General features: G+C 45.0%; 1 protein-coding gene across 4 annotated transcripts in view; it reads right to left on the minus strand.

Annotated features, from left to right (window-relative positions):
• The window catches only part of Gripap1 (GRIP1 associated protein 1), a 28,315-nt gene extending 25,790 nt beyond the window's left edge, over positions 1-2,525 (minus strand). For 3 of the 4 annotated variants that reach the window (XM_059250642.1, XM_059250640.1, XM_059250639.1), the window contains exons 1-3: positions 2,465-2,525; positions 235-301; positions 35-96 (exon numbers count right to left, since the gene is read on the minus strand). In XM_059250642.1, coding sequence (XP_059106625.1) covers positions 35-96; positions 235-301; positions 2,465-2,506 — 171 coding nt within the window. In that variant the 5' untranslated portion in view covers positions 2,507-2,525. Of the gene's footprint in view, positions 1-34; positions 145-234; positions 302-2,464 lie in introns of all 4 variants that reach the window. The other variant, XM_059250641.1, reaches the window with a different exon arrangement.
• Positions 2,526-13,487: the final 10,962 nt, after the last annotated feature.

A 13,487-nucleotide genomic window follows, 5' to 3' on the forward strand; every position in this document is an offset into this window, starting at 1 on the left:
GGGTGGATGGGGAGGAGGAGGAGGAGGGCGGTACCTTCTGAGCTTTGCTGAACTCCTTATCCAGGTAGGCGACCTTCTGCCGAAGACTGGCAAGTTCTGGTGCAGGGAAAGCAGGGAAGCTCAGCCTCAGGTGGTAACAAGGAACTGAAGGGTCATCTTATCAGGCCTCTAAAGGAAAACCTTTGCCTCTAATACCCCCAAACCACCCAATCTAATGAGACTCTCTTGGCTCACCAACACCATTCTTTCGAAGTTCATCTGAAAGCTGGTAGTTATTTGTCCGGAGTTCCAGGAGCTGAGTCTTTGGGAGAAGCCAAGAAACAAAAAGACTTATCAGAAAGGCATTCCTCCCCCCACTTGAGGTAGCCAAGCCCCTAAGCTCTAAAGACTGGACTGGTACCCCCTAGGTGTTTCCTTAGTTGCTCCACCTTGTCCAGCTCCATCCCAACCGCAGCCAGCCTCCCCACTCCATTGCCCCACTAATCCATCCCACACCTGGGCCTCTAAAGGGTATTAGCATACTGAAGGGTATTGGAATAGTCGGGCTCCTGTTCATATATGTTCCTGTGACTCAATACATGCAGGATAAAATCATCTTGGATGACCTTTTTTTTTTTTTTTTTTTTTTTTTTTTTTTTAAAGATTTATTTATTTATTATGTATACAACATGTATGACTGCAGGCCGGAAGAGGGCGCCAGATCTCATTACAGATGGTTGTGAGCCACCATGTGGTTGCTGGGAATTGAACTCGGGACCTCTGGAAGAGCAGTCAGTGCTCTTAACCCCTGAGCCATCTCTCCAGCCCCTTGGATGACCTTTTTAACACCCTGAATACTGGGAAGCCCCTTTGGCAGAAGGCCTTGCAAATTTTTTCTCACGGAAAGAGAATTTGGTCTTTCTCCTTCCCAACTTTCACGAGTCAGGGGAGGTTCCCCCAAGGTCCTGCAGAACTCCTAAGCTTTTCAAAACATGTTAGAGTCCCCTTAAGTCAAGAAGTAAGGGAAAATGCAGCATGGGCCACTTCAAACAGTACATGTTTATCTACCAGCCTTGCAGAGCCCTGAAGCTGATTCTTCTCAGAGCCATGCACACTGTCCCCTATGCCTACTTTTATGTCCCTCTCAAAGCACCAGCCTCCACCCCTCTTCACCACAATGGTCGGTCCAGATCAGAAGGCTGGCTTGGCTATTAGGGGATTTTTCTTGCCCTGTTCTCCCCAGGACTCAGATATCATCTCTCCGAATCCTAGGCCAACTGGAATACCTTTCCCCCACCTTGAAGTCCCTCTCCAAAAGAGCCCAATGTTTTTTCCTCACACATGGCCCAATGGGATAAATCTTTCTTGCTCAAGTATCTACCCACTCTTCACAAGATGCCTTCAGTCATGATCCAATAGGGGTGACACTATGTCCCTCCAGAATCTCTCAAATACCCTTGGGTGGGCCAGTTGAATTAATGTTATTCAGAATGTTCTGCAATTTACAGTGGTCCTTCCTGTTTATGGTCCATTGATCTCACTCTTACATCTTCAGTGTCCCTCAGCAAGCCATCTAGCTCCTGAGCAACTAGAATTACTTCTACTCTCTCAAGAGTTCTGCCTCCAACCAACAGGACTCTAGGGTTTCCCCATTTCAGTCTTTCCCACTAAGGCTCTCCCATGAAGTGTCCCTTCATTGTGCAATGCTATCATTCCCTCTCAGAGTGCCCCTGAAAAGAATCAACAGGTCTGAGGACCAGGTCAGACTACTCCCCCAAACCCAGTGATGTTCCCCTCCTGAAATCCCAAAGTAGTATTCTTTTATAGCCTCTGGTTGTTCCCCTAACATGGGTTAACTGTATTACTCACTCAGAATGTTCTTCACCCCAGATCTAAAGGAATCACCCCAGTCCATGCAACTACACCCCTCTCTCTTAGGATCCACTAACCACTAATGGCACAGCAACTTTAGGGAATAGATCCATGGACTTTCCCTACTCCCCTGGCCTAGTGGTATCTCCCATAAACTTTCCACCTCCCACCAGTTCATGGTCTTGGCCTGTCAAATCACACCCCCCCCCCCACATACACATACACACATGACGCAAAAGGCCAGATGCCCGCTGCCTTTCTCTCCAGACAAAATAATTTCTCCTTCTCAGGATCCTCCATCCTTCAAAGTCTGACATCATCACCAGTTAATCATGGACCCAAAGGTTTCGCCCCCACCCCGGACTGAGAAAGGTATCGCCTACTTAAAGACGTTCTGTGTTCCCTACAAGAATAACAGAATCCAACCTTCAGAACCCACATAGAAGCTTCGAAGTCAATAGGGTCGCCGCTAAGAGCCTCAGTTTCCCTTCTCCATACCGCCCCCTTATACTCAAGGCCCATTGCAATCCAATCCTCAGCGCCTATAGCACGACCTCTCTCTACCCCGCCCCCATTCTCCTAGCCGGGTGGTCTTGCCCACGTCGAGCGGCACCTGCATTCGTTGAAACTCCTCTTCAGACAGAGCTTGCGCCATGTTCCTTTGCCCCCCCCACCCCCCCCTGCAAGCTTTGTGCGCAGGCGCAGCTCGTGCGGCCTGTCAGTGCTAAGGTCGGAGCGAACCACTGACTGGGAACGAAGGGAGAGAAACGCAATCAAATGTTCAGCGTTTTAGAGACGGAGAGAAGAGAATGATGCTTGAAGATCAGGAGAATTTTGCTTTGATGTTTCACCAAATTGTAAATCGTCTTTTATGGCCTTTGAGCATTTAGAGACTACTCATTGTTCTGCGGCGTTATGGTATCCCTGTATCATGGGTGGACTCGTCCGTAGGGAAGTAGTCCTCCGACAGAAAAAAAAAAAAAAAAAACACCCTTCCGCGATGCTCCTTTAAGGAGAAAGTGACTTAATAACTGTGGAAATGAAAGCGGAAGCTTCCTCCGGTCCTGTTCAGGCCCTCCTCCCGGTGACCCCAAAGGGGAATCCCGTCTCACGTAAAGTCCTTGACCATCTATCTACCTCTCATTTTTTTAAAAGATCTGATAATGATTTTATTAACACAGTGCTGTATATCGTATTAGGGAAAAGATCTAGTCATTGATAAGCTAAACGTTTTCGAGAAGAGAGAACAGCAGTTAATAAAAAGCACCCAGAAAACTCCATTAAAAATAAAAACAAAAACTAGCTCCACGGACGAGAGCTTGGTAGCATGCACAAGGTTCTGGTTTTGATCCCCAACACCGAAACCAAAACAGAAGCAAGTATTTAAATGCACCCTAACCCTCTCGGATCTGAAAGAAAAGGTCGCTCAGTTTAGTTGCATTGTTTTCTCATAGAAATGAAATGATTTTCCTGCTGCGGGAAATACATTCAAGCAGGACTCATGGAATTGGAAGGATTTTATTGATATATGCTGACTCTCTATATAAATGCAGCCGTTTAAAGGGTATCATCCTATGACTTTTGAGACACCTATGTCATCACAGCACTGAGAGAACAAACACTTCCATCACACCTTAAAGGTTCTTTTGTGTTAAGTTCCACCCCCCACCTCCAACCCCCATCCCCCCCATCTCCCCATCTCCACCCCCCACCCCCCACCCCCAGCCAGAGAAATATTGTTTAGCTTTCTGTCTTATAGAGTATGTTTGTCTGTTGTAGAATTTCATACAAATAGAATGAGATACTATGCAGTCCTTTTGTATCTCCTTTTGTGTTTTGTTTTGGTTTTGGTTTTGGTTTTTCAAGACAGGTTTCTCTAGTCTTGTCCTTGCTGCCCTGGAACTCACTTTGTAGACCAGGCTGGCCTCAAACTCAGAGAGCCACCTGGCTCTGCCTCTCAAGTGCTGGGATTAAAGGTGTGTGCCACCACGCCAGCCTCCTTGTGTTTTTCACTCATTTAGCTTTTGTGATTCATCCAAGTTGTGGTATCAGGTTGGTTTCTTTTGTTAGCGGGTAGAATTTGCTAGTATACATATATGTGCCACAACTTGCTTATCTATTCTTTTAGTGTGGCTTACTTCATGTTTTTGTTATGAGAGTGATTATCTTTTTCTTATATCTAAGGGCCATTTTACTAGTGTGTGTGTGTGTGTGTGTGTGTGTGTGTGTGTGTGTGTGTGTGTGTTGCTGGGGACAACCCAAGGACTCTTGCATACTAGGCAAGTGGTCTATTGAGCTATATCTCCAGACATTAATGTCCTGTTTTGAAGCAAAGTTGGAGTTTATTAAGAAACAGATTTAAACCGGGTGGTGGTGGCACACACCTTTAATCCCAGCACTCGGGAGGCAGAGGCAGGCGGATCTCTGAGTTTGAGGCCAGCCTGGTCTACAGAGTGAGTTCCAGGAAAGGTGCAAAGCTACACAGAGAAACCCTGTCTCGAAAAACCAAAAAAAAAAAAAAAGAAAAGAAAAAAAAGAAAAAGAAAAAGAAAAGAAAAGAAACAGATTTAACATAGATTTAAGCACACACACACATACAGAGAGAGAGAGAGAGAGAGAGAGAGAGAGAGAGAGAGAGAGAGAGAGAGAGAGGGGGAGAGAAGATGGCTAGAAAAGGGACAGTACACATCCAAGAGTATGGACTTCTCAAGAAAAATTAAAAATTAATGGAGGTCGTCAGTGTTTGCTTGGTTTTGGACAGTGCTGAAAGTCAAACCCTTGGATGTGTGCATGCTAAATAACCACTCTGCCAACTGCACACACACACACACACACACACACACACACACACACACACACCATCCCATGCTATAGAGTGTGACCATGTTTCAAAACAAACAAACAGAAATAAATAATATATGGCTTTCCTCACATTGTCTGTCCATTCTCTGTATTGGCTTTTGGTCTCCCACTTCAAGTTTCAAGAGTTCCTTGTACATTAAAGGTATTGAAGCTTTACTGTAATATAGTTTATATTTCTCTCAGCTTGTGTATTAGAGTTCTCCAGAGTAACAAAACACATAGAATGAATATATATATGTTCATACATATATACATGATTTATTAGAATGTCTTACAGGCTGTTTTCCAGCAAATCTAACAATGGCTGTTTATGAACAGAAGGTCCAAGAATCCATAGTTGTTCAGTCCACCAGGCTGGATCTCTCAGCGGGTCTTCAGTATATGCTGGACTCCTGAAGAAGCAGGCTGTAACGCCAGTGAAGGAATGGACTTGCCAGGGAGGTGAGAACAAGCAGGCAAACAGGAAAAGCTTCCTTCTTCCATGTCTTTTATATAGGCTGCCAGCAGAAGGCATGGCCCAGGTCATCCCACCTCAAAAATCTGGATGAAAAGTGAGTCTTCCCACTGTAAATGATGTAATTAAAAAAACATCCCCCACAGGTATGCCCATTCATTTGGGTTTTAGTTAATTCCAGTAGTCAAGGTGACAACCAAGAATAGCCATCACAGCTGGTCATTTATCTTTCATCCACATTTATCATAGTAGCTACACACATCTAATATCATATATATGTACATAGGACACAACATATATATCAACACATGTATATACATATCTATAATTATTTCCATATGTGTCCATATGTACTTCAAAACAAACATGAATTAATACTGATATTCCAGGGCTGGAGAGATGGCTCAGAGGTTAAGAGCACTGACTGTCCTTCCAGAGGACCTGAGTTCAATTCCCAGCAACCACATGGCGGCTCACAGCCATCTGTAATGAGATCTGGTGCCCTCTTCTGGTGTGCATACATACATGCACGCAAAACACTGTATACATAATAAAATAAATTTAAAAAATACTGATATTCCACATACATGATTTATATAGACTTCCCTTCCTGCTTATCTGGGGCTTCTTACTCCAACAGTGAGAACCTACCTCCAACTTCCAACATCCATTTATTTAATTGTTCGCTCCTAGTTTACATATATAGCAACATTAAAACCGTTAGGGCTGAGAGATGGCTCAGTGGGCAAGAGCACTGACTGCTCTTCCAGAGGTCCTGAGTTCAATTCCCAGCACCTACATGAGTGCTCATAGCTGTCTATAAATCCAGCTCCAGGGGATCCAGTGCCATCTTCTGGCCTCTCTGGACATCTGCACATACATTCCACCTATACATAGAATTAAAAACAGACTGTTGAAGCACCTATGTGCCTTTGGGAAATCGTGGCACTTGACAGCGAAATGCTTTTGTACAGTTACTTTTGGCTTTGGCCTTGAATTTTCCACATCGGTTTGTTTGTTTGTTTGTTTCCAAGACAGTGTCTCACAATGTAGCTCTGGTTGTTCTGGAGCTCAGTCTGTAGATCAGGATGGACTCAAACTCAGAGATCCGCCCGCCTCTGCCTCCCGAGTGCGGGGATTAAAGGTGTGCACCACCACGGCCCAGCAAGCATGTCAGTTTCTAAATGACTTGAATCAGCACATCCTTCCTCTTCACTCTCTGCCTTTAGTGAGGTTTATCATACATTTTATAATAGTTGTATTTGACTCACTTCTAACTCAGATCTTTAAGGTCAGAGGATAAACCTTTAATTCAGATCCTTTTAGGTGGGACAGTTCACCTTTAATCTGGGCCACACCTTCTCCTGGAAGCCTATATAGGGACATGGAAGAAGGAGGCTGGCTCTCTCTGCCTGCTTGCTCTCCCCCTTGCTAGCAAGTCCATTCCTTCACTGGTGTTAGAGTCCACTTTGGGATTCTGACATATACTGAAGATTCTAGATCAACAGAACTATAAAGATGAATATTTTAAGTATCTGGAATAGGCTTTCCAATTTGCCAACCCTACCGTTATAGAATCCTCTCTGGTTACTGAAACCTCTCCTGGGAGCTCGGAGAGTGCTAAAAGCCTATGGTGTGAACTATTTTACAAACTTATGGAGACAAATGCATTTGATTATTCCGACTCACCAATTGTGAGAGGCAATGGATTTGGTGACTCTATAAAACTTTTGACAATTTTCAGAAAAATAAGGAAAACGATGATGCTGGTCAGTTGCTCTTAGCATCCCTGGACAAATTGACAAAGGAAAAGAATGAGCTCCAGGGGTTGGGGATTTAGCTCAGTGGTAGAGTGCTTGCGTAGCAAGCACAAGGCCCTGGGTTCGGTCCTCAGCTCCGGAAAATTAAAAAAAAAAAAAAAAAAGAATGAGCTCCTGATAAATTAACCAACTTCTAGCATCTCAGAATACGAAAGGACAACAATGAATTCCGTGATAAAATTAACTGGTTCCAGATGCACATAAACAGTCTAAAGGTTTCTAAGTGTGCCCTGGAAGAGAATCTTCTCTTCAGCAGCCAGAAAGAACTCAAGTTGCAGAAAATCAAACTGAAGCCCTCAGTATAAGGTTGTCTGAATTACAGCGAAAATTCAAGCCCCAGCCTCAGGAAGATGTGAGCAGTTAGAGTAAGGGCATTAATTGCTAAAGAATGGTGTCCTGGCTAGTTTTATGTTAACTTGACACAAGCTGAAGTCTTCTGAATGAAGGGAACCTCAATTAAGAGAATGTTTCGAGGTGCTGGAGAGATGGCTCAGTGGTTAAGGACACTACAGCTCTTCCAGAGGAGCTGGGTTCAATTCTCAGTACCCACATGACAACCCACATCTCTCTGTAACTCCAGTTCCAGAGGATCCCACACCCTCACACAGGCATGCATGCAGGCAAAAATACCAATGCAAATAAAAAAAAATAAATTGAAAAAAAAATGCTTCCATAAGATCAGGTTGTAGGTAAACCTGTAAGGCATTTTCTCAACTAGTAATCAATGGGGGAAGGTCCAGCCTATTGTGCGTGGTGCCATCCCTGGGCTGGTGGCCCTGGGTTCTATAAGAAAGCAGGTTGAGCAAGCCATGGGGAGGAAGCAAGTAAGCAGCACCCCTCCATGGCCTCTGCATCAGCTCCTGCCTCCAGGTTCCTGCCCCGTTTGAGTTCCTGTCCTGATTTCTTTCGATGATGGACAAGTGATATGGAAGTGTAAGCCTAATAAACTTTCCTCCTCAAATTGCTTTTGTGTTTCATCACAGCAATAGTAACCCTAAGACAAATGGGCTCCTCCAGTAACTTGGGATGGGGATGTGTGGAAGGACCGTACTGAAGCTGAAAACTTGGAACCCTCAGATTCTCAGGGTTTATCTCACCCGAGGAAGTAGTCTCTCCACCCTCAGAAGATGATGTACCCACACCCCCTGAAATAGTGCCTTTTCTGAATTTGACTGAGGAAATTAATCCTTCATTGTCTGCTTAACCAGCAGTGACCTTCTCTGAAGGAGACGCCGGTCAAGACAATACTGATGTCCCTCAGGGCCACTAATAATTGTCTCTAGACCTAAAAACCAGACTCAAGGCAAAGCGGGTCCTAGAGGAGATGGAAAGTGTAGACCTTGAGGAGGTGCACTACACTACTAAAGAGCTTAATGAGTTTGCTCATTCATTCAAGCAGAAGTCTGGGAATATGTGTGGGAATGGATTGGTGTGGGATAATGGTGGCAGGAACATAAAACTGGATCAGGCTGAGTTTATTGATATAGGCCCACTGAGTGGAGAATCTAGATCTAACATGGAGACTCACTCAGTTAAAAGGTGTCAAAAGTTTGTTTGAATGACTGAAGCATTTGTTATAAGATAGCCTGCTGTGGCGGTGGTGGCACACGTCTTTAATCCCAGCACTCGGGAGGCAGAGCCAGGCGGATCTCTGTGAGTTCGAGGCCAGCCTGGTCTCCAAAGCGAGTTCCAGGAAAGGCACAAAGCTACACAGAGAAACCCTGTCTCAAAAAAACAAAAACAAAAACAAAAAGCAGGCCTACTGAAAAGGAGTTGGAGATGCCTGACATCCCTTGGCTTAGTGTTGATGAAGGGATTTGAAGACTCAGGGAAATTGGAAAGTTAGAGTGGACACACTGTGTGAAACCTAATCTCCCACATTGGGAAGGCCCAGAAGACACGCCCTTCACTAACCCTACGTGACGCAAAACGGTGAGAGGACACCCGCACATCTGAAGAGCTTTATTGTCAGCCTTTTCCTTGTCCCAGACCTTAGGGTTGGAGATGCTGCTGCTCAATTGGATGGATTAAATGCAATGGGTTTAACTGGACCCCAAAGTAGCAGGGGCCAGGTGGCAGCACTGAATCACCAAAGACAAGGTGATCATAGCTATCCTAATGGGCAGCATAGACAAAGCAATGTCCATAATGGCTTAATCGGTAATGGTCAGCACAGGCAAAGCGAATTCTATGGTGGCATTGACTCATATGGACCTTTGGTACTGGCTAATCAATCATGGTGTTTCCAGGCATGAAATAGATAAGAAGCCTGCTGCATTTTTGTTTGATGTGTATAAGTGGGAAAATTCGCAAACAAATGAAAGAAAGGCTCCATTGGATCATGGCAAAAGGGAATCTCAGCAGGCGACACAATTTCCAGGCTTGAGCCAGCGTGCACACCCAGTACCCCTTGAGTGAAGGGATGGCCAGGTTCCCCTGAGGAAGGACCTTGATAAAATACTTAAGAGTTCTACTGTTAGCCTTCTCCAGTTCTTCCCCACTGGAACCTATAGCCTTTTACAAGGGTAACTGCACACTGGGGGAAAGGAAACAACCAGACGTTCCAGGGTCTGTTGGATACTGCTTCTGAATTGATGCTGATTCCAGAGATCCCAAGAAGCACTGTAGCCCTCCAGTTAAAGTGTGGGCTTATGGAGGTCAGGGGATTAATGGAAATGGAGTTTTGTCTGAAGTCTGAATCACAGTAGGTCCAGGGGGTCCTGAACTTGTCCTGTTGTTATTTGCTCAGTCCCGGAATGTGTAATTGGGAGAGATACATTTGTAAGTTGACAGAATTCCCACATTGAATCCCTGACCTGTGGAGTGAGGGCTATTATGGTTGGAAAGACTAAATGGCAGCCATTAGAGTTGCCTCTCTGGTGAAAATAGTGATTCAGAGACAATATCGTATCCCCGGAGGAACTGTCGAAATTCGTGCCACCATCGAAGAGTTGAAAGATTCAGGGATGGTGGCTCCCACCACATTGCCCTTTAACTCCCCTATCTGGCCAGTGCAGAAGACTCATCGCTGTAGGAGTCGAGTCTTGTGGGACTCCCCCGGGAAGAGATACTTGGAAGCATGTGCCTGCTTCACCTGGACTGGGAGGCACTCAGCTTTTCCCTGTTCTTAAGGTGGGTACAGAGTATAAGAGAGCCCGTGAAGGGAATCAAACAAGTAGTGTCTTTTTTCTTTTTCTGATGCTGTCATATCTATATTCTCTCACTGCAAAGACCCATAGTTACCATGAAAACTGAGGGTGCACAGATACAAAGAAAGCCGCAGAGAAAATCGAAGGAAAGATGATCAAATATTAACATTGGAACAGCTGGCTGAAGGTATATAGGGATTGTTGTTTTGTGACTTTTCTTCAAGTCTGAAATTATTATTATTATTTTTGAGACAGGGTTTCTCTGTGTAGTTTTGCTGCCTGTCCGGGATCTCGCTCTGTAGACCAGGTTGGCCTTGAACTCTCAGAGATCCGCCTGGCTCTGTCTCCCGAGTGCTGGGATTAAAGGTGTGCACCACCACCGCCTGGCATCTGAAATTATTTTAAAATAAAATCTTAAAATTGAGTGCAATCTAGTGGTATCATGTTTGCCTAGTATGTGCTAGGTCCCTGGGTACCATCCCTAGGGTGCATACACATACAGACACACAGACACACAAGAATTTTGTGTCTGTGGCTCATGAAGAATAATTAGCTTTCTTGTGATGGCTTTCTCTAGGTTTTGGAACAGAATAATACTAGTCTCTTAGAATGAGTCAGGAAGTATCCTCATCTCTTCAATTTTCTGGAAGAGTTTGTGCAGAATTGGTATTATGTTTCTCCTAAGTACATGGAAGAATGCTCCCAATCTCTCTCTCCCTCCCCCTCCTACACTGGCATTTTGTGTCTGTTAAAGAATTTGCTATCAGGACTATTGGCACGAAGTTATTCAAAGTAGTTGTTTTCTCTTTTATTAACTAGCATATATTAATCGTACACAATAATGGGCTTTGTTAAGATACTCCCATAATGTATACATTTTGATCCTATTCACCGCCATTATCCTCTCCTGTCTCGCTCCTCCCCCACCCTCCTTCCTCTCTACAAGCAGTCCCTTTTTACCTTCAAGTACATTTGTTTGTGATCCAGTGAATTTAATTAGCATGGCTGAGGGGTTATTTACAGGAACACGAGCCCCTTATCCGTGGCCACCACTGAGGAAACTGTCTCTCCCCCCTCCTTCCAGCAATCATTAACTGCCGATAGCTCCTGGGGGAGGGGTAGAGGCCCTATGCTCATGAGCAAGAGTTAACTGCCTATAAATCCTTAGGGATTGGGAAAAGTTGTGATGCAGAATCTTCCTCTGAAGCCCTGGTTGACCTCAGCGCTCCAGAAAGCCTTCTTTCTAGCCTCCTGGTTGTCTACAAATGGGAGCCAGCATACCTAGCTTCTTTTGTCATTTTCAAAACTCCGTGTATCAGAGCTGGAGTCTTGGCTCGGCTGTTAAGACCAGTTGCTGTTCTTGCAGACAACTCAGGTTTGATTCCCAGCACCCACATGGCCCCTCACAACTATAGATAACTCCAGTCCCAGGGGATCCTTTGTCTTGTTCTGACCTCAGAGGGCACCTGGCATGCATATGACACATATACATACATGCAGACAAAACTGTCATACACGTAAAATAATAGCATGTGTATAGCTGGGCGGTGGTGGCACACGCCTTTAATCCCAGCACTCAGGAAGCAGAGGCAGGTAGATCTCTGTGAGTTTGAGGCCAGCCTGGGCTACAGAGTGAGTTCCAGGACAGCCAAGACTACACAGAGAAACCCTATCTTGATATAAAAAAAAAAAAACTGTATCCTTAAAGCAACAATCTCCTATTATCCTGGACTTCCCAGCCTCTGGTAACCACTATTGTACTTTCTATCTCTGTAAATTGCATATTGTAGATACCTCACATAAATGAATTATACAATATATGTCCTGTGTCTAGATCATATCACTTGGCTTAACTTTGTCTCCTGGCAGGGAGCAGGGTAATTATCACAGGGTAATGCTCACTTTGTCTGTCAGAGATCACTTTCTTCCTGTTGTCTATTTTGGTTGTGAACCCTAGCCTTCAATGGCTGAGCTCCCTCTCCAGCGTGAATTCTTATATGTTGAAATTTATTTCTCAACATGTTTATTGATTGGTTGTTGTAGGGTTTTGGAGACAAGGTCTTGCTATGCAGTACAGTAGGAATGGGGCACTGGAACTGGCTTTTCCTCTCTGCACCCCAGGCTCCACCTGCCTGTGCTTCCCAAGCATTGAGGTCAAAGGTGTATGGTAGCATGCCTCTGTTCTTATTTTTATAATCATCTCTAGTATTTTTCCTTTGTTTTTTAAGTGTATGTATGGGCTTTGTCTGTCAGGGCACTCTGCATGCAGTGCCTGACAAGGCCAGAAGAGGGCACCAGATCCCCTGGGATTGGAGTTAACAGATTGTGAGCCATGTGAGCCTGGGAATTGAACGTGGGTTCGTTCTTGGAAGGGTAAGGCGCTCTTCACTGCTCAGCCATCTCTCCAGCACCCTTTTTGTTTTTTTACATCATTGGGTTTTTTTGTTTTGTTTTTTGGTTTTTTGAGACAAGGTTTCTCTGTGTAGCTTTGCGCCTTTCCTGGAACTCACTCTGTAGTTGAACTCACAGAGATCCGCCTGCCTCTGCCTCCCCGAGTGCTGGGATTAAAGGCGTGCGCCACCACCGCCCGGCTACATCATTGTTTTTAAGACAAGGGCTCCAATAGCCCAGACTGGCTTCCAGCTTGCTCTGTACTAGAGGCTGACCTTGAGCTTCTGATCCTCTTTCCTCCACCTTCCAAGGGCTGAGATTTTAGGTGTTTCTTTTTTTTTCACCTAGCCGGCAACTGTTTGTTGTTTTATTATTGTGTGGCTTATATGACAACCTGTGCCACGGCCCACATGTGGAGGGACACACACACATACACACACACACACACACACACACACACACACACACACATGCACGCACGCCATGGCAGTGAAAAGGCAACTGGGTGGAGTTGGCTCTCTCCTTCCACCTTTGTGTGAGTTCAAAGGCTAGAACACGGATGTCAGCTTTGGTGGCAAGTGCTTTTACCACAACGCTGAGCCATTATCACCTGCCCCCTGTTGTTTTAGGCCAAAATCTCTCACTAGAACATAGTCTAGCCTTAAACTCAAAGCCATCCTCCTGCCTCAACCTCAGCATGCCTAATTTGGTGTGGGACCCTTTACATCCTCGCTTCAACCTCCTAAGCACTGGTTTACTCTCATGGAGGAGATGCAGTTACCAGGACTGGCTATTTATAGGGGCCAGTCTGGTGGGGTTAAGGACTAAGTCTGATGCTTGTCTTGGGTATCAATCTGCTTGAAGAATTGTCAAAAAATATTTCTCCCAGCTTTGAAGTAGTGGCAGGGCATAATTCCTGTCCTCGGGAGGGAGAGGATCCAGAGTTCTAAGCCAGCTTGG

Source organism: Peromyscus eremicus, chromosome X (genome assembly GCF_949786415.1).
Source record: "Peromyscus eremicus chromosome X, PerEre_H2_v1, whole genome shotgun sequence".
NCBI classification, from domain to species: domain Eukaryota; kingdom Metazoa; phylum Chordata; class Mammalia; order Rodentia; family Cricetidae; genus Peromyscus; species Peromyscus eremicus.